Raw genomic sequence first — 23246 nt, 5'->3', positions numbered from 1 at the left:
TCCCAGCATTCGGGAGGCAGAGGCAGGCGGATCACTGTGAGTTCGAGGCCAGCCTGTCCTACAAAGTGAGTCCAGGACAGCCAAGGCTACACAGATAAACCCTGTCTCGGGGGGGGGAAAACATAATAAATAAAGTTTTTTTAAAAGGTTTGTTTATGGGTGTTTTACCTACAAATATGTATATGCACCATATATGCACATGGTGCCCAGAGAGGCCAGAAGAGAGTGTCACAACCCCTGGAACTGGAGCTACAGACAGTTGTGAACTGCCATGTGGGTGCTGGGATTTGAAGCCAGGCTCTCGAGAAGAGAGCAAATGCTATTATCCAGTGTCATCTCCCTCATTCTCTCTTAGATACTTCCAGACCAGCTGAGTTACAGTCGGAGGTAAAGCATTACGCTGGTCACTAGGCAAAGAGAAGGAGCAAAGGGAGCTTCTGATCTTCAGTGTTACAGCGGAGGCCTTGGGTTTTAAACTACGCTGTCAGCTGGGCGGTGGTCCCAGCCCTCGGGAGGCAGAGGCAGGTGGATCGCTGTGAGTTCGAGACCAGCCTGGTCTACAAAGCGAGTCTAGGACAGCCAAGGCTACACAGAGAAACCCTGTCTCAAAAAAAAACAAAAACAAAACAAAAAACACATAAACTACGCTGTAGTCAGAGCTGTGGACACAGAGTCCTTTGGCTCTCCCGAAGTCCTCTAGAACAGCCCATGTTCTTAACCATTGGACTGCCTCTCCAGTCCCAGCAGAACTTGCTTTGAAAACCACTAGTCGAGCCGGGCGGTGGTGACGCACACCTCTAATCCCAGCACTCAGGAGGTAGAGACAGGAGGATCTATGTGAATTCGAGGCCAGCCTGGTCTACAGAGGGAGTTCCAGGACAGCCAGGGCTAAAACAGAAACCCTGTCTTGAAAAACAAAAAGATACAAACAAAACCCCCAACAACAACAAGAAGAAAGCCCCGTGGTAAGAGCTCAGAGAGCATCTTGGCCTGGGAGAGGCCCTTTCCTGCCCCTGAGCCTTCCCTCTCTCCCTGTGTTCCGTTCTAGTTCATAGTGGAGTGCCATGGCAACACCCTGTTGCCGCAGTTCCTGGGCATGTACCGCCTGACCGTGGATGGCGTGGAAACCTACATGGTGGTCACCAGGAATGTGTTCAGTCATCGGCTGACTGTACATCGCAAATACGACCTCAAGGTAAAGGGCTGTGTGTGTCCCCCCCCACCCCCCGCGTGTCTGCTGCTCCCCAAGTCTACGTACTGGGAAAAGGAAGTACGCCTTTAGTGGCACAGACAACCCTAGAGTTGATGTGCCTAACTATTGTAGACCTACAGCTATTTGACGCCGAGGTGACAGTTATTTAAGCCCTAGGCTTATCATATGCGTGTGACAGTCGACGCTGTTCAGTTCCTGACTGTGGGATATGCACACCGAGGGCAGCAGAGTGGGGACAGACTGTGCTGGTGCACACACTCTGCCTTATGACCGCACGAATGGGTTCCTACACACCAAGAAGGATGCGCGCTTATGGCTACAAAGCAGGGCACTCTGCTGTCCTTGAGCCTTGACTCTGTCACCTCCCGTTGGCTGTCTTCGCCCTCTGCTGTGGCCACCGCACTCATCTCCTTGGCATCCCCACAGTCCTTCCCCCCCTCCCCCTAGCCAGAATTTCATGTATTCTGTCTAAATAGTTCCCCCCCCCCTCCGCAACAGCCCTGTGCTCCTCCACACCTCCTCTTTCCCCTAAAAAAAACACTTCCTACTTCCCTTCCAGAAGTAGGCCTGGCCGCTACTGCCCGTCCACATTCCAGGCCCTGCCTCCCCTTTCATGCTTACAGTTCCTCCTCCTGTACCACTTAGCACCCTTGTGATGAGCAGCTTGGCCACTGGGTTCGTCAGAGTGGGAACTGAGGTATCCAGGGCGATCTTGTTTACTGAGCATCTTGCCATGTCTTTCAGTCATAGTCAGCTCAAGAAATGGCTGTGCTAGAGTAGGGCCGTGTCTGCCTTCTGCCTCCCCTCAGACACTCCCCAGCCTACTTACATTTGCTTGCTAACCATATCTAGTGTCCATTTGTTTGCTCAAAGAGGTTGGCCCCTCAGGGGTTAACGGGATGGCTCAGTGGGTTAAGAGCCCACTGTGAAAGCCTGAGGACCAAAGTTCAGTCCCCAGCATCCACCGTAAAAAGCCCAGCATGAGGTTGTTCACTTCTGATCCCAGTACAGGAGGAGGGATGCTCAGGCTTGCCTTCCCACCAGTCCAGCGAACTCTGCGAGCTCCCAGTTCAGTAAGAGGCTCTGTCTCAAAACAAACAGACAGACAAACAAATGTAATAGGGGTCAGGCCCAGCACTTGGGAGATAGAGGCAGGCAGAGCCTTGTGAGTTGAAGGCTAGCCTGGTCCAGGGCTACATATGGAAAGCCTGTGTCAAAAAACCACCAAAAAAAAAAAAAAAGGCAGAAAATGACACCTGATTTCACCTGGCTTCTATACACACGTACACGTATGTTGCACACATGTGCATCAGCGAAAGGGGTTTGCCTCAGCGTGACCTCTGACGGCTCTTGTCTTTCCAGGGTTCTACTGTTGCCAGAGAAGCGAGTGACAAGGAAAAGGTATGGCAATGCTGAGCAAGGGTGAAAGGGTCACTTGTCACCTTCTGTTGGCAATCTGTCACCTCCCCTCCGTAACCCTCCCTCCAGCCCAGCTTCCCCAAACATGCAGCCTGTCACCATGAAACGTTCTGTGTCATTAAGCACCTGCCTGCCTGTCCTTGGCGCACTCAGCGTTTCACTTCTGCCTTTGCTGGGTCCTTCGTAGTTCTGCTGGGGTGGAGAAGGTGTCTGTGCTGTAGTCCAGCCTGAACCACTCATGAGCTTCTAAGCTCTGGCGGTGTCCAGCCTCAGAGGAGAGGATCTTTCGCTCAGGCCTCACTGGCTGATACGTACCACGTGTGCTGTCATTGGCTGTCCCATACTCACCTCTCTGCTTCTGTGCAGCGGCTGAGTCTGTGTCAAAGCCCCGTTCCCTCTGCTCGCAGCAGAACAGCCATTCTGCCTGGCCGAGCGAGTTGCCCTGCCTTAACTGGACCCTGCTGATTGCTCTCCCAGGCCAAGGACTTGCCAACATTCAAAGATAACGACTTCCTCAATGAAGGGCAGAAGCTGCACGTGGGAGAAGAGAGTAAAAAGAACTTCCTGGAAAAACTGAAGCGGGACGTTGAGGTACTAGCTAACCTTTGTCTTCATCCTGTTTCCAGATCAAGAACCTCTTTAACCCTCAGAACACAGGGAACTCATGGTTCCCAGGAGTGCAGTGAAAGGCTGGTGAGGTGGGCGGTATCAGTGGTGTCAGCATGGGTCACTCGTAAAACCCGTACAGATGGGTATTCCACAGGGTCACACTGCATCAGTTATGTTTCTGTTGCCGAGACAAGGCAACATAGAAAAGGAAGCGTTTAGCTGGGCTTATAGTTTCAGAGGGGTAGAGTTCATGATGGTGGAGCAGAGGCAGGGTGGCAGGAGCAGCTGAGTGCCTACGGGTACCCACACAGGCAGGAGGCAGAGAGTTTGATGGGAATGGCACAGTCCTCAAAGCCCACCTCAGTGACACGCCTCCTCCAAGTGACACGCCTCCTCCAAGAAGGCCACACCCCCTGATCCTTCCCAAACAGGTTCACCAACTGGGGACCAAGTATGCAACCCTCTGAGCCCACGAGGACCGGTCTCATTCAAACCTCCTGACATACCATTTTACTGGCGGGGCAATTTGGAACCTAGTATGGAGTGTTTCCTCCTTGTATCTTTACTAGTTTCTCTGACAAATGGTGCTCCCATTTGGTAGGGCATCTAGCATTATCACAGTGACTGGAAACCAGCTGTTAAGGTCCTACACACACACACACACACACACACACACACTCTGACTCCCTTCTTCGCGGGGGGAGGGGGGTCCAGAATTTTTGACCTTCAACAAAGAGTGATGGGCTGGGGCTGCCTTTTTGTTTGCTTGTTTTTATTATTTGTGTGTGTGTGTGTGTGTGTGTGTGTGTGTGTGTGTGTGTGTGTGTGCATGTGCACGCATGCACCATCTATCTGTGAGTACCTGAGTTTGTGCAGGTGCCTGTCTGTGGAGGCCCAAGAGGATGTCTGAACGCCTGGATCTGGAGTTACAGACAGTTGTGAGCTGTTTGATGGGGGTGCTGGGGACTGAACCCAGGTCCTCTTACAGGAGCAACTTCTGCTTTTTTGTTTTGTTGTTGTTGTTGTTGTTGTTGTTTTTCGAGACAGGGTTTCTCTGTGTAATAGTCCTGGTTGTCCTGGAACTCTCTTTGTAGACCAGGCTGGCCTCGAACTCACAGAGCTCTGCCTGCCTCTGCCTCCAAAGTGCTGGGATTAAAACTGTGCATAACCACACTTATCTTTAAAAAAAAGTTTTAGTCCCAGCCTGCTCTATTGGCTTAGGACTCAGCATCAGTTGCGAATTGTGGTTTGAGGGGAACTGCAGTGTTGCACCCATCTTTCCCCCCCTCTTCCACAGTGCAGCATGCACGCCTTTATGTCTTTCCTCAGACTCAACCATGGCCTCAGTTGGTCCAAGACCATTCTGGGGTGTGCCTCCCTCAGGCAGTGAGCACTTCAGGGAGTGGAAGGCGGGACTTCCTGGAGGAGCAGGAGGATTGTTAGTTGACTGGGTAGAAAGACAGAGGGGAGAATGGCCAGTGCATCACCATAGTGGTAAATGCTTGGGGTATATGTATTATATATCAGTTTAGAGTAGTTTATGTTAGTTTAGGAGTAGATTTGTAGTAGTGCCAGCGTAGTGCTGGCAGCTTTAAGATACGCTTCAGACTCTGGGTCTTTTATTAGCCATCTTAGGCCTAACTGATACATTTTTAATGTAACACTTACCCCCACAGCCCTGTGCTTGTCCTCAGGGACTCCTGTCACCCCCACTGCCAGCCTTACACGTCCTTGGCCTGCTGAGTGAGTGCCTCACCTTAGAGACCACTCTCATGGTAGAGACTACGGCGTAGAGATGAATCCAAAGGACAGCTTTCTCTCTCCGGGTGCCCCCTGGGGACACCTCATATGACCCCTTCCTTGCGTCTTTCCGTTGTCGCCTCCCTAGTTCCTGGCCCAGCTGAAGATCATGGACTACAGCCTTCTGGTGGGCATCCACGACGTAGACCGGGCAGAGCAGGAGGAGATGGAGGTGGAAGAGCGGGCAGAGGACGAAGAGTGTGAGAGTGAGGGCACGGGCGGCACCCTGCTCTGCTCCTACGGCACGCCTCCTGACAGCCCTGGTAACCTCCTCAGCTTCCCCCGGTTCTTTGGCCCCGGCGAGTTCGACCCTTCTGTGGACGTCTATGCCATGAAAAGCCATGAAAGTAAGAGCTTTGTGCCGCTCGGCCCGGCCAGCGCTCAACGAACGCCCCTGCTCAGCGTTGGGATTCAGGGCATCCGTCTCCCCCACCTCATACACTAGTGACTTGTCACCTCTTGCCTCCGGGCTTCTATTTACGGTCACCCTGAGAACTGGAACCTGGGGTCCCTTCTCTCGTGTCTTATGTCACTTCTCTGGCTGGCCTGGGTGATGAGACACAGTTCATGGGAAGGACAGACCTTTTCATAGTGTTGCTTTGGCCCCACGGAGTGGCTGAAGGTCAAAGGAGACACACAACTCTAAGCGAGCCCTTTGCTCCCTGAGCCCAGAATGACAGAGGAGCTCTAAACCTGGACCCAGGGGTAATGGGTGTGGCCCAGGGGTAATGGGCGTGGCCCAGGGGTTGTGGGCGTGGCCCAGGGGTTATGGGCGTGGCCCAGACGCTTGTTCTCTTCTCCATCTAGGTGCCCCCAAGAAGGAGGTCTATTTCATGGCCGTCATTGATATCCTCACCCCGTATGATGCTAAGAAGAAAGCTGCACATGCTGCCAAAACAGTGAAACATGGGGTGAGTCCTCAGTCTTCTTCCAGCACAGTACCTCTGCCCCCCGCCCCCCCCACACCTTCCTGATAGAGAAGAGCAGCCTGGCTGCCTCGCCTGGCGTTCCATGCTTCCCCACCTGGTCCCCTGCTGGCCAGGTGAGAGACACAGCTTGTTTTGCCCAGGAGTTGTCTGGCCTTTCCCCTGGGGCCGGGCTCGCTGTGCATCTCGTGTCGGCTAGCCAAGAATAGCTCTGTGTTTACGCGTTCACGGTGCTTGCTCCCCACAGGCTGGCTCCCCACACGCTGCCCCCCCCCCACACACAGAGACCTTCGCTTTTCCACATCTTTAGTGGGTACATCACTTAGAGGAGGGAGAGCCCAAGAGGACTCTTCCCTGCTCTTCCCCCCCACCACCACCACCGGGTTTCTCGGTTGTATCCCTGGCTGTCCTGGACTCGCTTTGTGGACCAGGCTGGCCTCAAACTCACAGGGACCCACCTGCCTTTACCTCCTGAGTGCTGGGATTAAAGGCGTGCGCCACCACTGCCTGGCCCAAGAGAACTCTCACATGGCACATAAGTCACTTCCTGAGGTGGCCTGCCCAGCCTGGTGATCCCCGATGCTGAATAACAGGCTAATGGCCTAATATGGCCTAATGACACATCAGTGCTCGGGACGCTGAGGCAAGAAAACTATTTAAATTGAGGGTCAGCACAGGCCAGATCCAAAACAGCCTTTTATTTATTTATTTTTATTTATTTATTTATTTATTTTTGTTTTTTCGAGACAGGGTCTCTCTGTGTAGCCTTGGCTGTCCTGGACTCACTTTGTAGACCAGGCTGGCCTAGAACTCACAGCGATCCACCTGCCTCTGCCTCCCGAGTGTTGGGATTAAAGGCGTGCACCACCACGCCCTGCCAAAACAGCCTTTTAAAGAAGTGGGTTTTTTTTTGTCTAAGGCAGGTTCTCAACCTGTGGGTCAAAACCCCTTTGGGGGTCAAACTACCCTTTCATAGGGGTCACCTATCAGATATTTGTATTACTACTCATAACAGTAGTAAAATGAGTCATGAAATAACAAAAAGAATTTTATGGTTGCAGGTTACCACAGCATGAGGAAGTGTATTAAAGGGCCGCACCATTAGGAACGTTGAAACCCACTGCTCTAAAATTTTTGCCAGGCGTGGTGGTGCATGCCTGTAATCCCAGCACTCAGGAGGCAGAGGCAGGTGGATTGCCGTGAGTTTAAGGCCAGCCTCTTCTACAAGGAGAGTTCCAGGATAGGCAGGGCTACATAGAGAAACCCTGTCTCGAAAAACCAATAAATAAATAAATAAATAATGAAATAAAATAAGCCAGGCGTGGTGGCGCACGCCTTTAATCCCAGCACTCGGGAGGCAGAGGCAGGCGGATCGCTATGAGTTCGAGGCCAGCCTGGTCTACAAAGTTAGTCCAGGACAGCCAGGGCTACACAGAGAAACCCTGTCTCAAAAAAAAAAAAAAAAAAAAGGAGTTTAGCCAGACATGGTGACGCACACCTTTAATCACGTCTCGGCAGTCGCTTCCCAATTTCTGCCTCTCAGTTCTTACGTCCCTGTCTCCTGCTCAGGCCGAGCCTCTGACCAGAGTTCGTCGTATCTTGTGTGTTCCAGGCAGGGGCTGAGATCTCCACTGTGAACCCGGAGCAGTACTCGAAACGCTTCAATGAGTTCATGTCTAACATCCTGACGTAGTCGTGTGTACCTCCTGCCGGAGCCAGACTGCTGGACAAGGGGTCGGGGATCGGGAGAGGGAGAGGGTGTTTTTGGGCTTCAAGGGAGGGTGGGGAGCAGAGTGGGGGTCAAGAGGGCTTTAGTAAAGGGACTGCAGCCTGCCTGCGACACAGAGCAGCTCTAGCCGGAAGGGAGGGGGCGTGCTGGTTGTGCCCGTGCTCACGGGATGTAGCCTTACTTCCGGGCACTCTTGACACGCCCCTTTTGTCCCTGTTTAAAACGGGGTTCCCTCTTGGGTATCTTGTTACCTTCTATGATACCTTGGGGCTGGAGTTTACTTTGTGGGTTCATTTGGGTTTGTTTCTTAAATTCATTGCTCCAGGTTTGCTATTTATAAATGCTGTATGTCATCGCCCCAGCCGCCCTCCCTATTCCTGTCAGGCATCAGTTCACTTCAGTTAAGGCCAGCACATGTGCCACGAACAGCAGTTGCTCTGATGACGCCACGAAGAGGAGGTCAGACAGCGCAGCCAGCCACGCTTTGATCTCACCTAAATGGACATTTTTAATTTCCTGGAGCATTGTGCATAATCCCCTCCATGTTTCCGCCTTGGATCCAAGTGAAATGTTACATTCACTCCTCCATCCTGTCCTCACGGAAGAACCCTGCGGGTTGGACCCGAGTCAGAGGCCTCAGAGGGGGAATAGGTTCACCTTCATGCCATGGTGAGTGACCATAAAGCAGCTGTGCCCTCAGACAGCTGCTTCGCAAGGAGCCCAGAGATCACTACGCAAGCCAGCTGCGCCTCTGACTGGAACTCTGATGTCTGTCAAGCCCGCCTCCCACTGGCTCAAGGGGAACCAAGAAAGCATCTTTCCATTTATCGGGACCCTTGTGCCTATGTGGCTGTTTCCCTTTGGGAAAAATCCCAGAAACTAATGTGTGAAACGGGGTCATGCGCATCATCCATATCCTAACCCCGGACCTCTGGGTACAGTCACCTGTAACCCACATGTGGTCAGGGCCAGAGCACCGAGTGCTCATGCAGAGACGCCACTTCAAGCCCCGGCCTGCCGTGCAGGTGTCTGGCTCCCTGTGCCTGTGACTTCTCACCTGGACAGCTTTAGCCAGCAAGGTGCTCCACCTGAGGTTACCTGAGTCACTTGAGGATGTGACCCAGAAAAGCCTATCTGGAGGCCTCTGACGTGGGGCTTGACCCATCCCCCCGGCCTCAGGGCTGATTTCCCCTGTTGCCCCTCTTCCCTTTTCTGAACTTGGCATCTGCCTACAGGCCTCCTTGGAAAGAGTGACAATGCTGCAGCTTCCTTCAGGGTTCCAGCTCAGGGCCTGAGAAGGGAGCTACGCCATTTTTACGCCACAGGGCAACTGGTCGCTAGGAAGAAAAAAAAACCGGCCCTGTCGGCCTGCTCCTGGGAGAGAGGTACTGTCCTACCTCCTCCCACCCCCTCAGAAGGAACCGGGAGCTTAGGGTGAGATGGAAAATTTGTAGACAACCCCAAAGATGTGAAGCTGGTTTGTGGGACTATCTTGGGTGAACAGATGATTTCTAATGGCTGCCCCACCCCCACCCCCACCCCCACCAAACTGGCCGAGCACAGTTTGGGGAGCTGGAGCCACAGTGCTGTGTCCTCCTTACCCAGCAGTAAACTAAGAAAGGCTTCTCTGGGGCTGCCACAGTGGGTGGTAGCGCTTCCGGGAAGGCAGGTGGGGGCCACACCCCTTCAAGGAAGTACAGATAAGGTTCTGGGGAGCGGACCCACAAGGGTGCTGCGGAGGCTCTCAACCACATGGCTCATGGAGAAATGATTTTAATTTAGGAGAGGGGTTACGTAGGAATAGTGTCTGGACTTGACGTTCCCCACCTCACAATCAAGGGTGAGAAATCTGGATCGGCTCCCAGCAGCCCCAGGCTCGGAAGCTGAGGCTCCTGGCAGGTCCTGTTGTGCATTGAAAAGCCTAACAGTCCTATGAAGCAACCACATCTAACTGGGTTAACGTTGAGCTTTGTTGGTGGCGGGGGGGTTGTTTTTGTTTGTATATTGTTTACAATTTTGCGAGATAGCATTCTGTTTCAAATAACCTTTGCTTCCCTGACAGTATTGTTGAGTGGGTCAAGATACTTGAGCAGTGGTTTGGTGGATTTTAGGTTTTTTGTTTTTGTTTTTTTTAAAGGTCATTCTCTGTGCTGTCTTCAAAACCTCGGGCTTGGCCCTCTGATTCCTTTGGCATTCGTATGTTTAAAAGCTATTTATCTTGGTTTCATACAAGTTTTCTTTCTCTTTGTGACAAAGATGTGCTATTTGGCTTCAACCTCAAAATGATCACTCCCTCCCCATTTCCCTGACCCCTCCTTTCTGAGTCCCACCATTCACTTTCCGGGTACCAGGTGTTGAGGGAAGACGTGACCCTTAACTTGACGCCTCCTCTGGCCATGAGGAACGGGCAAAACTGTCTCACGGTGCCCAGAATCATGTTGGGTCTTCCAGGAATAGACATTTAAGAATAAATACATTGGCAGTTTTGTGAGGGATGCATGTGGAAAAGTAGGGAATTGTAATCCCGGTTCCTCATCCTGCCACTTACCGTGTGTTGCATCTGGTTCCCTTCCACCTGTGGAAAGTGTGAAGGCGAGAAAGCAAGTCTCACAGCCAGCGGACACCACCCAGGGATACCACGAAAACTCTTGACGCTAAGTAATGGCTGCAGGCTGTGTGCCCAGTCTGAGCTCTCCCCCTGTGCTGGGCCTGCAGGAGCAAGGCTCTGCCACAGTGCTCAATCTCTGCTTATCAAGCTCAGGGGTTACTGGTCTGTGGCTGGCGCCATGAGTGGCCCCCAGGCTGTTCTCAGTGGCACTATAGCTCTCCCCACCCCCCACCCCACATCAGTTTTTTTCAGTCCTGGGCTCTAGGCCTGAACAGGTCCCCTGGCAGTGCTCAAGGAAGGAGCCTGGCCTTACTGATTGCCTTGGAGACGTCCCCTCTTCAACCATGTGCCAGGCCTGCCTGGGGAGGAGGATCAGAAAGACCCAGGACTGTCTTAGCAGCCAGGTCCACTCTCCTCCCTCAGTAGTCTTTTTAACAATTCAGGTTGAAAGGGGTAAGAACATTAGCTGTTTCTAGCATATGACCTACCCAACTATTTTGGGCAGAGAGGACGGTGTACTCAGAGCTCTGGCCTTAGATTTCCCAAGTTTTAGAGACCTACCTGGCAGAAACGGTGACGGGTCGGGGGTAGGGAGCTCAGAGGGACGCACGCTGGGACAGGGACCCTCAGCCTTCCAGCTGTCGTCCCAGTGCTCTGAACCCTGCGCTTAGGAAGAGTGACTCCAAGGGGAAATGGGACTCCGCTGTCCTTTGCTTAAAAGACACTAGAAGAGCACGCCCCTTGCCCACAGCAAGGGAGCCCATACATATGTGGGGGGTGGGGCGGGGGAAGGCATCGTCTAGCACATCTCAGCAGCAGGTCAGGATGTGGAACACAGAAAACGGGAGTGAAGTCTAGAGTCATCTTTGGGACTGCAGGATTTAAGTACCACCCACCACATGTGACTTTCTCCATTTCTGGCTGCGAGTTCCATTTTTTTAAATAGGAATTTTCACCCCTGTGCTTGTCTAACGTCTGCTCTGAACAGTCCGAGCCCCTGTTACTGTTTTAAAATGCATGCGTGTTAAAAATGAATCTCCAACTGGAGGACAAAATAAAACTCAGAAAGCTTGTGTACATCTGCTATGTGAGTCCCTGGAGATGCACCCCACCCCGCTGCACGATTAGAATGTTTTTGTCCCAGTTTTCGAGGCGGCTTGGGCGAAATCGGCATATGGCTTGGAGAAGCGGTGTGGCCATAGCCCAGTCTGAGATGCAACTAATGAGCAATATTAAGCTCCCAGCACTAGGTGGGGTGCCTACTCGGTAATATTACCACGTACTGATGCTCCCCCACCCCACCCCCAGCTGTGGGCAGTGGCTAGGAGCCAAGTAGCCCAACTGGCTTGTGTGGCTTTGTATACACATCCCTGTGTGCCTCCAGCTATCCACCCACACACTTGTACCTTAAAGTCTAGCACTTGGGCTGGTGGATGCATCTCAGTGGTAGAGCGCTCACCTAGCATGGATGTGCTATCCCTGCGTTCCATCCCTAGGACACGCACACACGAAAGTTTGGTGCTTCTCAGTGTGGACCTATACCAGCCATGTCAGTGGTACCTGAGAATTAAGAAACAAAACTTAGCTCATCCCGGACCTTCTGATTTAGAAAGTTGAGAAAAATAAAAAAAGGCCACCAAATGTCAAATCCCACCATAGTTGTCTCTAATTCCAGCCCTGCAGAGTGTAAGGAAGAAAGGTCACTGGTGTCTGGAAGGCAGACACAGGCCTGGGCTGCGGCCTAATACTGAAGGCCTTGGGTCCGGTTCCCACAACCAGCACTACAAAGAATTATTTTAAATAGGAATGAGTGTAAATGGGCCTCCAGGTCATTAGTTCAGAGGCTACGTCCACTGACGGGAGCGCTGCATCTGCTGCACTTACAGGATGAGCTACTGTGAGCCACATTCGCTCCAAGTGGTCAACGAAATCATCTTAAGAAGGAGGCCCTGCCCACCCCTCCCCACCAAAGTGACGAGCTGAAGCTGAACTCTGACCCAGGAAATACATGGGTCCTTGGCCAAGTCCCACTGAAGCCCTGGAAGACTGCCAAGGGCGCTTACTGACAGGCTGGGGGCAAATGGAACGGGGCTTACCTCCTTGCACCACCATTAGCAAGTAGATTTAGATACTTGTATGAGCGTTGCCTGCCTTGGCTCACAGTGATGGCAGAGCTCTACGGCACGTAAAGCACTCTGCATGGCCCAGCTGAGCGCAGGCACCCACTGGTGACTAGTAGGGAGCCCAGGTGTGCCAGGGAAGCCAGGGCAAGGCCAAAAGAAAAATGACTCAGTAACAGAATGTGTGCTTAGCAAGTCCAGGGGCCCAGGTTCAATTCCCTGCACCAAAACAAAGCAAAGCAAAAACCCACAGAGGCCGAGACAGAGCAGCTCTGTATAGAGGATTCTGTCCCCGATGAGGACAAAGCTGTGAGAACAAAGGCAAACAGGAGTGAAAGAGGCGATTTTATTAAAAAGAAAAACAATAAAAGGAAAACTGGGTTAGTCCATCCGGGCCTTCAGTGTCCTGGTGGTGATCTTGTCTTTTTCACTGCCGAGGGAGAAAAACCACACACACACAATCATGTATACTGGTAGTCTCGCCTGCCTGCCTCTCCTCTGACCCTCAGCTGTAAGATAGTAAAGACTTACGAAGGCAGCCTGGGCAGGGAGCTTTTTTCTCCAGGGATGGGTGGGGCTGCACTGAGTACCCTCCAAAGGACCAGAGCCCCCCAAGCCTACAGACCATGTGGCTTCACCAGCACCTGTGTCTCGCTGCGGAGGACACAAGAACCTTGGCTCACTCTGCTGCTTTTCATGGTCGGGGATGACGAGGAAGGGGACACTACTCCATTCTGTGAGGTCCCGGGTGATAGCCTCAGACAGGGAGAGCAGTATACACCCCAGGTCTGGCTAGGGACTGGATGTGAGGCACACACATGGTTCTGGGGGCATGTGGAGGCCGGGGAGCCACCAGCCACTCAGTCTACAGGAAATTAGTTGCTGCCCATGGTCATCCCTGAAACTTGGGGGACACTGTTAAGGAAGGGAAGAACTGTCTACCGTGAGGAGACTTGGTCACAGAGTATCACCCACAGAGGTCTGGAGAGTCTGGGCAGCACCCAACTACCTACATAATAAAGCATAAACTCTGCTATTCTGGGCCTGTTTGTTCACTCCTTCCTTCTCTGTCCTTCCTCCCCCTTCCCCCCTACCCACCGAGACAGGGTCTCTCTGTGTAGCCTTGGCTGTCCTGGACTCACTTTGTAGACCAGGCTGGCCTCGAACTCACAGAGATCCGCCTGCCTCTGCCTCCCGAGTGCTGAGGTTAAAGGCGTGCGCCACCACTGCCCAGCTCTTCTCTACCTTTTATAAAGATGGGTTTTACCATTTAGCTCAGCCTCATCTCAAATTCAAATTCAACACTTGAATTGTGTCAGCCTCCCCAGTGCTCACCACCTGGCTCCTGTCACCGTGTTCTGCTTCCAGGGGCAGCTCCTGCCTGATGGCACACCTGATGGGCTGTACCAGGTGGGTGGTACACTGTGGGGAAGGAGTCGTCCCAGCCCATACTCACATGATGTGGACAATGACGCCCATGCCTGATACGGCATCCCGGTCCACAGCATTCAGCATGGCTTGGGAAATGGTTTCAAACAGGTGTTCTGGATCCTGCCAACAGAGGAAAGCTTTCAGACCTGGCTCCTCCCCCCTCGTCTGGACCCCACTGCCCTGCTCTGGGCCCTATCATGCCTGGTGTGAGGGAAAGTTCCATGGATATAGGAATCTCTCAGCTTCTTCCTCGGGAAGAAACAGGATAAAGAAAACAGTTCAAGGGCTGGAGAGATGGCTCAGAGGTTAAGAGTAGCATCTGCTCTTCCAAAGGTCCTGAGTTCAATTCCCAGCAACCACATGGTGGCTCAAAGCCATCTATAACAAGATCTGGTGCCCTCTTCTGGCATGCAGGCAAAATGTATGAATAACAAATCTTTAAAACAAACAAACAAAAACAAAACAGTTCAAGTGTGAAAGGGTGATATTGCGAACTGTCATAATTGTATTCTTTTACAGAGCCTCAATCCCTCCATTGGAAAACAAAGAGTATTTCTACTTGGTCCTGGTGTACTTCTCTCTCAGCAGCCTGAGGCTGTCCTGTATGTCCCACGGGTACCTCAAAACCCAGCCCATGCATTTTACAAGCCCACCCCTCAAACCTGTCCTTCTTGAACTACCTTGCCTCCCCACCTTGATTCTGGCTGCCCTCCTGTGCCCGGTCAGGACTCCACGCATCATACCTAACTATAGCCGGGACCCCACTGAGGAAAGGCATTTAAACTGGTGTGGTTTTTCAAGGCTCCCCCCTACTCTTCTCTGGCCTCATGTCACTTGTCACCACACACACTCTGCCACCAAAGGCACTCTCAACCCACTGAGCGTATCTGGCCCTGCTGTTCTGCCTGTCCCAGGTCTGCTTTTTCCTCTTCCTCCTCCAAGCATTTGAGCAGGCATTTCAATGGCAGTAAACAGTAAACCCTTGAAGTCACTTTGTACCTGGCTGCCCCAAGCCTGAAAAGCACCTCCCTGTGAGGTGTAGCTCCAGCTTTTCCATGTACTCTCTCCTCAGTGCCCACTCTGAGGAATGTTCCCATTAACAGCTGAGATAATTGGAGGTAGACTCACTTATGCAGAACAGGTTTCTACCCAGCGCTCGGGAGGCAGAGGCAGGCATATCTCTGTGAGTTCAAGGCCAGCCTGGTCTACAGAGTGAGTTCCAGGACAGCCAGGGCTACACAGAGAACCCCAGTTTCAAAAAACCAAAAGAAACAAACAAGGGGTTTCTGTTAGGACAAGCAGGCTCCAGGGTCACTGGGGATACGAGAATACCAGCTTGATGCCACAGTTAACATGGGACCAGGGTAGGTAAAGAGGTTGTTGCCCACACAGCCAGCCAGCCCTGACAGAACCTGCCAATGGCGCAGCAGCTTCCTCTCTTACCACGCCTTCCTCTCCACTTCCTGCTCTACACACACATCTGTCTTGGATGGCTTTGGGTACAGAGGCCAGCCTTGCGGTATGTGGCTAACTTACCATGTTGGGCTCCCAGAGAGACTCACACATCCCGTACATTTGTTCGGAGCAGGTACCACTGACTACAAAGTCATCAGTCACCATGGGGCAGCCAATGAGGTCGAGAGAGCAAATGAAGGGCTTAAAGGTCTTGGGGTCCAGCCCAGCAATGACGGGTTCGGTGTAGTAGGGACCAAACCTGCGGCCAGGGCAAGAGAATGCAGAGGTCAAGAGCACCGGCTCTCTCTCACACACACACACACACACACACACACACACACACACACACACACACACACACACACACACACACACACACACCTGTCCGCACATGGGAGACTACCGGGGGAGGGGCTTGGAAGCGCCCTTTCCCTGTGGCCAGCCTTGTGCAGCCCCTGCCCCCACCCAGCATCTGGCAATGGTCCTAGATGTGTTCGTCCTCCTCTGATCCCTCGTCCTCGTCTTTGAGAATTCTGCCTTCTCGTCTTCCTTACTGACTCCAAGCCCTACCCTCTAGGACTCTAGTACACGCTATTTGTACATTTGTTCCTCTACTTCCTTAGAAGATGGATTTGAGACTGGGCTAGGGTGTGGCTCAGTGGCACAGCACACGCCCAGCATAATGGAGCTCTGTGAGCTCCAGGACTGCAAAAAAGAAAAACACTTTAAACTCGGCTGGATATGGTGGCGCACATCTGTAGTGCTGGTATTCAAGAGGAAGGGGGACCAAACCCGGCACCAACTTGGACCACAAACAACACCCCAAGGGACCTTAATGTACAAGTCCAAGCTGGGCGTAGGGAGGCAGGAGCATCTCTGAGTTTGAGGTTAGCTTTGTCTACACAGCAATTTCTAGTTCAGCCAGGGCTACACGGAGTGACCCTGTCTCAAAACAGACTAAGTTAAGGTTCGACACCAAATGGCCAGTTTCTCAGTAGAAACTATCCATGTGTCTCCTTGGTTTGTAGCAATGTTGAAAGTTAAGTGTGTGTGTGTGTGTGTGTGTGTGTGCGTGTGTGTATACATATGCAGAGGTCAGTGAAGGGGGGGATTGTTGTATACACACACAGAGGCCAGTGTGCATCTGTGACAGTATACACATGCAGAGATCAGGATGTGGATGTGGATGTGGGAAGTGTATACACATGTGGAGGTCAGTGTGCATGACGTAGGATTGTATACATGCCAAGGTCAGTGTGTGTGTGTGTGTGTGTGTGTGTGTTTATGTGTGTGCACACAGGTCAGTAGGGGGCGTGGCGGGGTATATACACATGCAGAAGTCAGTGTGTATGATGTAGGGGAGTGTACATACTTGCGGAGGAGAGTAAACTTGCCCTCCCTCCCCCATGTGGGTCCTGGGAATTAGACTCAGCTCAGTACTTCTGAGGGCATGGTGTTCAGTAATAGTGCTGTAAAAATTACCTACAGCTGAAGCTGAACCATGCCATTTGCCTAGCAGGTGTGATGCCCTAAACTTAACCTGCATCACCACAAAATAAATACTTACAGGGGAAAAAAAAAAAGCGCTGGGAGAGGGAGTTTGATGAAGGCTACGGGAACTTGCCTAGTGTGCAGGTCTGCACACAGCCACGAGTGGGTTAAAACAGCAGAGAGGAAGCGTGTGGTGGAAGAAGCAATAAGGACAGGACAAGCCTGTGCCTGCCTCATAGAGCGAGGCAGCTTTCAACCTCCTATGTAGCTAGCTCTGACTCTTGCCCCTCCTGGCTCCAGCTACCCTGTGCTATGATGACACCTATATGCCTCCATGCCCAAGCCAAATAGGATAATTTGAGGCAGAGTTGTTTATTTTATTACAGATTATTTTAAGCTGAGTGGTGGTGGCAGGCACCGTTAATCCCAGCACGTGGAAAGCAGAGCTCTGAGCTCTGAGTTATAGGGTCTACAGGTGAGTTCCAGAACAGCCAGGGCTACATAGAGAAATCCTGTCTCCAAAAACCAATAGAAGAAAAAAACCATGTGATTTTAAATTATGTACACGTGTGTGGGTGCTGAGACTGCCAGAAGCATGATGATCCTGAATTCCTCAAACCTCCTGAACACAATTACTGTAAGAAATTTAAATTTTTATATTATCTTCTCCTGGTATATGATGACCTTGGACTTTATTTTTTTTTAGATTACTTTACTTTGTGTGTATGAGTGTTTTGCCTGCATGTATGTCTGTGTACCTCATGAGTACAGTGTCCCAGAGGCCAGAAGTGGGCACCGCATCTCCTGGAGCTGGAGTTGCAGACTACTGTGAGCTGTCCTGTGTGTGCTGGAAATCTAACCTGGGTCCACTACAGGAACAGCAAATGCTCGTACCTGCAGAGCCATTTCTCAGGCCTAAGTATTTTTTTTAATATTTTATTTAATTTTTTATTTATGTGCATTGGTGTGAGGGTGTCAGATCTTAGAGTTACAGACAGCTGTGAGCTGCCATGTGGGTGCTGGGAATTGAACCCGGGCCCCTTGGAAGAGCAGGCAGTGCTCTTAACCACTGAGCCATCTCTCCAGCCCCCTAAGTATATTTTTTAAAAGATGTATTGTTTTTAGTCACGTGTGTATGTGTGTGTGTGTGTGTGTGTGTGTGTGTGTGTGTGTCTGTCTGTCTGTCTGTCTGTCTGTGAGACTGCATAGAAGTGCAGGGGCCCAAGGAAGCGAGAGGCATCAGATGCCCCTGCTGGAGTTATAGGCAGGTGTGTGCTGGGGACCAACCTCTGGTCCTTTGCAGGAGCAGTACTTGCTCTTAGCGCTAAGCCATCTCTCCAGCCCTACCCTCATTTTTGTTTTTTGTTGATAACCTTTCTATAAACCCTAAAATGACTTCAAAGTGAAAGGTAAAAGGAAAAAAAAAGAGAATGAAAACAACAAAGCACATTTCTATTTGTATCTAGGAGTCTCCCTTTAGGCCCACCCAGCTTCTGTGTCTTTATTTTTATGTTTTTTGAGACAGGGCTTCTCTGTGTAGCCTTGACTATCTTGGACTCGCTTTATAGACCAGGCTGGCCTCGAACTCACATTGATCTGCCTGCCTCTGCCTCCCGACTCTGTATGTTTTTTACTAATAAACACTGACACACTGGGGCTGGAGAGACAGCTCTGGTTAGAGCACTGGCTGCTCTTGCAGAAGACCTGGATCTGGTTCCCAGAACCCACATGGTACACATCCATGCACATGAAATAAAAAAGGAATTTACTGCGAGGTGTGGTGACATATGCCTGCCTTTAATCCCAGCACTTGGGAGGCAGAGGCAGGTGTATGTCTGTGAGTTTGAGGCCAGACTGGTTTACAAGTGCACATCTTGGACAACCAGGACTGTTATACAGAGAAACCCTGTCTCAAAAAGCCAAAACAAGGGCTGGAGAGATGGCTCAGAGGTTAAGGGCACTGACTGCTCCTCCAGAGGTCCTGAGTTCAATTCCCAGCAACCACATGGTGGCTTATAACCATCTATAATGAAATCTGGTGCCCTCTTCTGGCATGTAGGCGTATATGCAGGCAGAACACTGTATACATAATAAATAAATCTTTTACAGAAAAACCAAACCGAACAAACAACAAAAACAAAAAAGGAATTCATCAAACCCTAGAATCTAGTGCCGAAAGAAACGCAAGACTCCAGGACACTGTCTGGCGGGGCTCCAAACAACTTCACGGCTCTTTGGACTCCCGGCTTTTGAAGTCAGTCTTTTTGTTCCTATTTGGTGCACCAAATAAGGACAGTGTATTGCAAGTAAGGAATGGGAGGATAGATCCCATGAGGCAGCGGCAAGAACATCGCCACACCCTCAGGGCCGGCCTGGTATACTCGACACGTTCCAGGCCAGCCAGGTTGGGGGTGAGACTGCCTCAGACAAGTAGGAATGAGGGGAGCGATGGAAGGACAGTAAGGTGAAAAGTGAAACAAAGTGGGAAGCCAGGAAGAAACTGTCCCCCACTGCACACTACTTTGCCAGCTAAGCATCTGAGCCGCCAGGCTTTGCTTACACTCACCGTTTCTCATACAAGAGGTTGGCCACCATGCTCATGAGGGTGTAAGGCTTGATCTGCCGACCTTCCTTCAGTTCGTACAGGTTCAGCCGGAACTTGAGGCGCTGGGCGCTGGGGAAGGAGAAGCAGGGAGTGAGCTATTGTTAAAAACTCGTCTAGGGGATTGGAGAGATGGCTCAGCGGTTAAGAGCACTGGCTGCTCTTCCAGAGGTCCTGAGTTCAATTCCCAGCAACCACATGGTGGCTCACAACCATCTATAATGTGATCTGGTGCCCTCTTCTGGCCTGCAGGTGGACATGCAGCCAGAATATTGTATACATTTTTTTTTTAAAAAAGATTTATTTTATTTATTGCATATGAGTGCTTTACAGAAGAGAGCAGCAGATCTCATTATAGATGGCTGTGAGCCACCATGTGGTTGCTGGGAATTGAACTCCGGGCCTCTTGAAGAGCAGGTGGCGCTCTTAACCACTGAGCCTTCTCTCCACTCACATTTTTTTTTGGGGGGGGGGGTTGGTTTGAGACAGGGTTCCTCTGTGTAGCCTTGGCTGTTCTGGACTTACTCTGTAGACCAGGCTGTCCTCAAACTCACAGCGATCTGCCTGCCTCTGCCTCCCGACTGCTGGGATTAAAGGTGTGCGCCACCACGCCCAGCCCACATTGCGGCCATCAGGAGTAACACATGGAGACATACGATTTCTGTCCCCACCAATGAGTGCTTGAGCTCTGTAGCCCAGGCTAACCTAGAACTCACTAGGTAACCCAGCATCCTTGAGGTAGGTGCCATTCTCCGGCCTCAGCCTCCCTAATGCTGGGATTATAGGCATGAGCCATCACGACTATTTTTTTCTTTCCCTAATGCTAGACATTGAACCCAGGGCCTTGTACATGTCAAACACATCCTCTACCAATGAACTGCTGCCCCCTTCCAGCACAGTACTTTTTCTTTTTTAAAGATTTATTTATTTATTATGTATAAAATGTTCTGCCTGCCTGCCACAAGAGGGCACCAGATCTCATCAAGGATGGTTATGAACCCCCCATGTGGTTGCTGGGAATTGAACTCAGGACCTCTGGAAGAGCAGACAGTGCTCTTAACCTCTGAGCCATCTCTCCAGCCCCGTATAGCACAGTATTTTTCATTCAAGCTAATTCATCTGGTGCAGCTGTTTTAGACACAAAGGGTGGGGCTGTGTTACATTTAAAAAATTAAAAGGCCTGGGCGGGTGGAGTCTGGGAAGATGCCTCAGTGGGTAAGAGCACACTGGCTGCTCTTCCAGAGGACCCACACGTCGGCTCACAACCTCCCATAATTCCAGTTCCAGGGAATCTAATATGCACGTCTGCCCTCCTGGGGCACAACGTGCAGCTGGTGCACAGACATATATGTGGGCGAACGTCCACACACACAAAACAGATCTTATAATAATAGCAGTAGTAGTAACAGGACATGGGGGCCTGGGCTCGAGGATGCTGTTGAACAGCACTGCATGTGTTTAAGCACGTGAAATCCTGGTTTCAATTTCTAGTACCACAAAGAAGGGGGGGGGCAGTATGTGACTCTTTTTTTTCCTTTTTTTTTTCAATTTATTAATTATACAGTGTTTTGCCTGCACGTCAGAAGAGGGCACCAGATCTCATTAGAGGTGGTTGTGAGCCACCATGTGGTTGTGGGGAATTGAACTCAGGACCTTTGGAAGAGCAGATGGTACTCTTAACCGCTGAACCATCTCTCCAGCCCCAGTGTGTGACTCTTGACCCCAACGAATCAACGAATGAATCTTTCTTTGGCCTCCCTATAGCCACGAGTGCTGCTGGGCAATGGCTCGCAACATCCCATCCTTGAGACAGTGAGATGGGGCAGCAGGTAAAACCCGCACCACCAAGCCTGACCAGTTCAGTTCCTGGAAAGACACAAGCAACTCCTCCTGCAACTCGTCCTCTGGCCCCCACACACATGCTGTGGTGGCACCTGGGCAAGGACGGAGGCACAATAAAATACTACTGATAGCTGTAAGGGCTGGAGAGATGGCTCAGTAGTTAAGAGCACTGACTGCTCTTCCAGAGAACCTGCCTTCTATTCCCAGCATCTACAGAATGGCTCACAACAACCATCTGCACCTCAAGCTGGGGGGGGGGGCATGAGGGGGTGTGTCCAACATCCTCTTCTAGCCTCTGCAGGTGCACAGACACATGTGCAGGCAAAACCCCCGTACACATGAAAGAAAAGTAAAAGAATAATCAATGTGTTTTATTGTTTAAAGTCCTACCCTTCCCTTCCCACCACCAACCACAGCAGTAAGGACCAGCACCCTAGGGCCATCACAAACAACGACCTGTTTCCCCTCTCAGACTCTCTCGACTCTCAAATCACATAACCACCGTCAGCTAGGTAAGTAAGCGGGCAGTTCAAACCCACCAACTCATCAGGGATAGTTATGTCTGCTTCGCCGGCCACCTAGCGCTTTAGGGAGCAGGGTCTTTTTGGTTTTACAGAGACCTGCACTGTGGGATCCTGGCTGACATCCATTAAAGTGCATCTCGAACATCAACAACAACAACAACAACAACAACAACAACAAAAAGACCGTCTCAGACTCTCAATTACTTCGTCTGCAGAATGAGACAGCTAACCAGTAATATCAGAGCGATGTTTAAAGAGAGCTCCCTAACAAAGATGCTTCTCCCCATAAAGCCAGCACAGAGGAAACCGGAAGGCAGATGGGGACCCATCTCTGTACCACTGTAGGGTTCAGCCGAGTTTCACTTTCAGTGGTGTTCTTTGGCAGATGGTTAACGACAAGTCGGCTCAAAGAAGAAGCCTGGGCCCCGGGACACTTACACTGTCTGGACGTCGGTGGCCAGCCCGGCCAGGCCTATGTAGAGCCTGTCACCCATGGGAAAGATCTTCTGGAAGTCGGTGGTCACCATCTGGGCCTGGATCCCGAAACGCCTGTCTGCAGCGATGGCCACACAGTTCTTCCCCTTCATAGCCATGACGGCCCCTCCATTATAGGACATAATAGACTGGGGGGGCAAACAAATCAAGGGGTTCATGGAGCTAAGTCCCAATGCAGGCTCAGTCCCGGACCCCAGAGCTCAAGACGCCGCGCTTTCCACTCCGGAGACGCTTGGACGCCCGGAGCTCCAGCCCTGAGATGGGCCCGCTGGGGCGCACCGAGGAACCGCACTCATCCGCACGGTCCTCCCATGCGCATCCTATTGACCACCAGGCCCTCTCCATCCAGAATCCAAGCCTCCCCCGTCCATGCTTTCAATTCCCACCCCAGACTCCTTCCCTTCCCTTCCCATTCTCACCATGATTGCGATGTAGCAGGTCTCCCGTCGCCACTGCGGTGCTTGCCAGCCGGCTCAGGCTCTCTCTGGGCCAACGCCGTCGCCCAGTCCTCCCCATTGGCTGGAGGGCCTACTTGGCTTGACCAGTGCAGCGCCCGATTGGATAAGCTTCCCGTCAATCACAAACATGCATAGTTTGGTTGAGACATCAAAAAGGAGGCAATGGAAAGCGGAAAGTGAAAAGTCACTGTGAGTGCGGAAGAGCCGGGGGTCCGGGGCATGTCGGGATCTCGGCGGACCTGGACTCCTGGCCGTCCCGCCTAGGGGCGGGGCTAGGAACACGTGAGCTGGGGGACTCGGCCCCGTAGGGCTGCGGTTGTAGCGGAGCTGGTAACCTGAGGGCTAAGATGGTGCTTTGGGAGTTGGGCATTTTCCTCAAGCTAGCTGACATCATGTATTCATTCACAGACCCCCTACAACCACTGTGTGGCGGGCACTTTGAGGGGCCGCGAAAACCCACAGGCGCCGAGTATATCGAAGGCGCCCATTCATTGCTGATCGGAAAGCCGGCGCCGAAGTTTCGT

At 51.6% G+C, this 23246-nt stretch overlaps 3 protein-coding genes across 4 annotated transcripts in view; 1 reads left to right on the top strand and 2 right to left on the bottom strand.

Moving 5' to 3' along the window:
• PIP4K2B (phosphatidylinositol-5-phosphate 4-kinase type 2 beta) overlaps positions 1 to 11381 on the top strand; it is a 32702-nt gene extending 21321 nt beyond the window's left edge. Inside the window, exons 5-11 of the mRNA XM_084751117.1 lie at positions 1049 to 1195; positions 2576 to 2614; positions 3110 to 3223; positions 5130 to 5388; positions 5849 to 5952; positions 7580 to 7701; positions 8022 to 11381. Of these exons, the coding sequence (XP_084607243.1) occupies positions 1049 to 1195; positions 2576 to 2614; positions 3110 to 3223; positions 5130 to 5388; positions 5849 to 5952; positions 7580 to 7660 (744 nt within the window). The 3' untranslated portion in view covers positions 7661 to 7701; positions 8022 to 11381. The remainder of the gene's footprint in view (positions 1 to 1048; positions 1196 to 2575; positions 2615 to 3109; positions 3224 to 5129; positions 5389 to 5848; positions 5953 to 7579; positions 7702 to 8021) is intronic.
• The window catches only part of ARHGAP23 (Rho GTPase activating protein 23), a 331343-nt gene that overhangs the window by 22506 nt on the left and 285591 nt on the right, over positions 1 to 23246 (bottom strand). The gene's annotated exons all lie outside the window — the stretch shown is intronic.
• PSMB3 (proteasome 20S subunit beta 3) lies at positions 12757 to 22835 on the bottom strand. The gene is made up of 6 exons (XM_084751133.1): positions 22684 to 22835; positions 22208 to 22392; positions 19368 to 19475; positions 15392 to 15569; positions 13881 to 13975; positions 12757 to 12854 (listed from the first exon to the last, which is right to left on the bottom strand). Exons 1-6 carry the CDS (start codon positions 22684 to 22686, stop codon positions 12806 to 12808), a joined length of 618 nt encoding a protein of 205 aa, XP_084607259.1. The 5' UTR covers positions 22687 to 22835; the 3' UTR covers positions 12757 to 12805.

The sequence above is a fragment of the Acomys minous genome (assembly GCF_964271855.1).
Source record: "Acomys minous genome assembly, chromosome: 12".
Taxonomy (NCBI): domain Eukaryota; kingdom Metazoa; phylum Chordata; class Mammalia; order Rodentia; family Muridae; genus Acomys; species Acomys minous.
The sequence above is the reverse complement of the archived record's forward strand: the minus strand, read 5'-3'. Positions and strand labels throughout refer to the sequence as shown.

Bases quoted from the DNA above. Each gene is read 5' to 3' on its own strand.
- PSMB3 (XM_084751133.1), bottom strand. The intron at 19,476-22,207 runs GTAAGTGTCCCG...CTCCTTCCCCAG, and splicing joins GCCACCGACGTCCAGACAGT to CGCCCAGCGCCTCAAGTTCC. The intron at 15,570-19,367 runs GTGAGTGTAAGC...CCCTGGCCGCAG, and splicing joins AACCTCTTGTATGAGAAACG to GTTTGGTCCCTACTACACCG.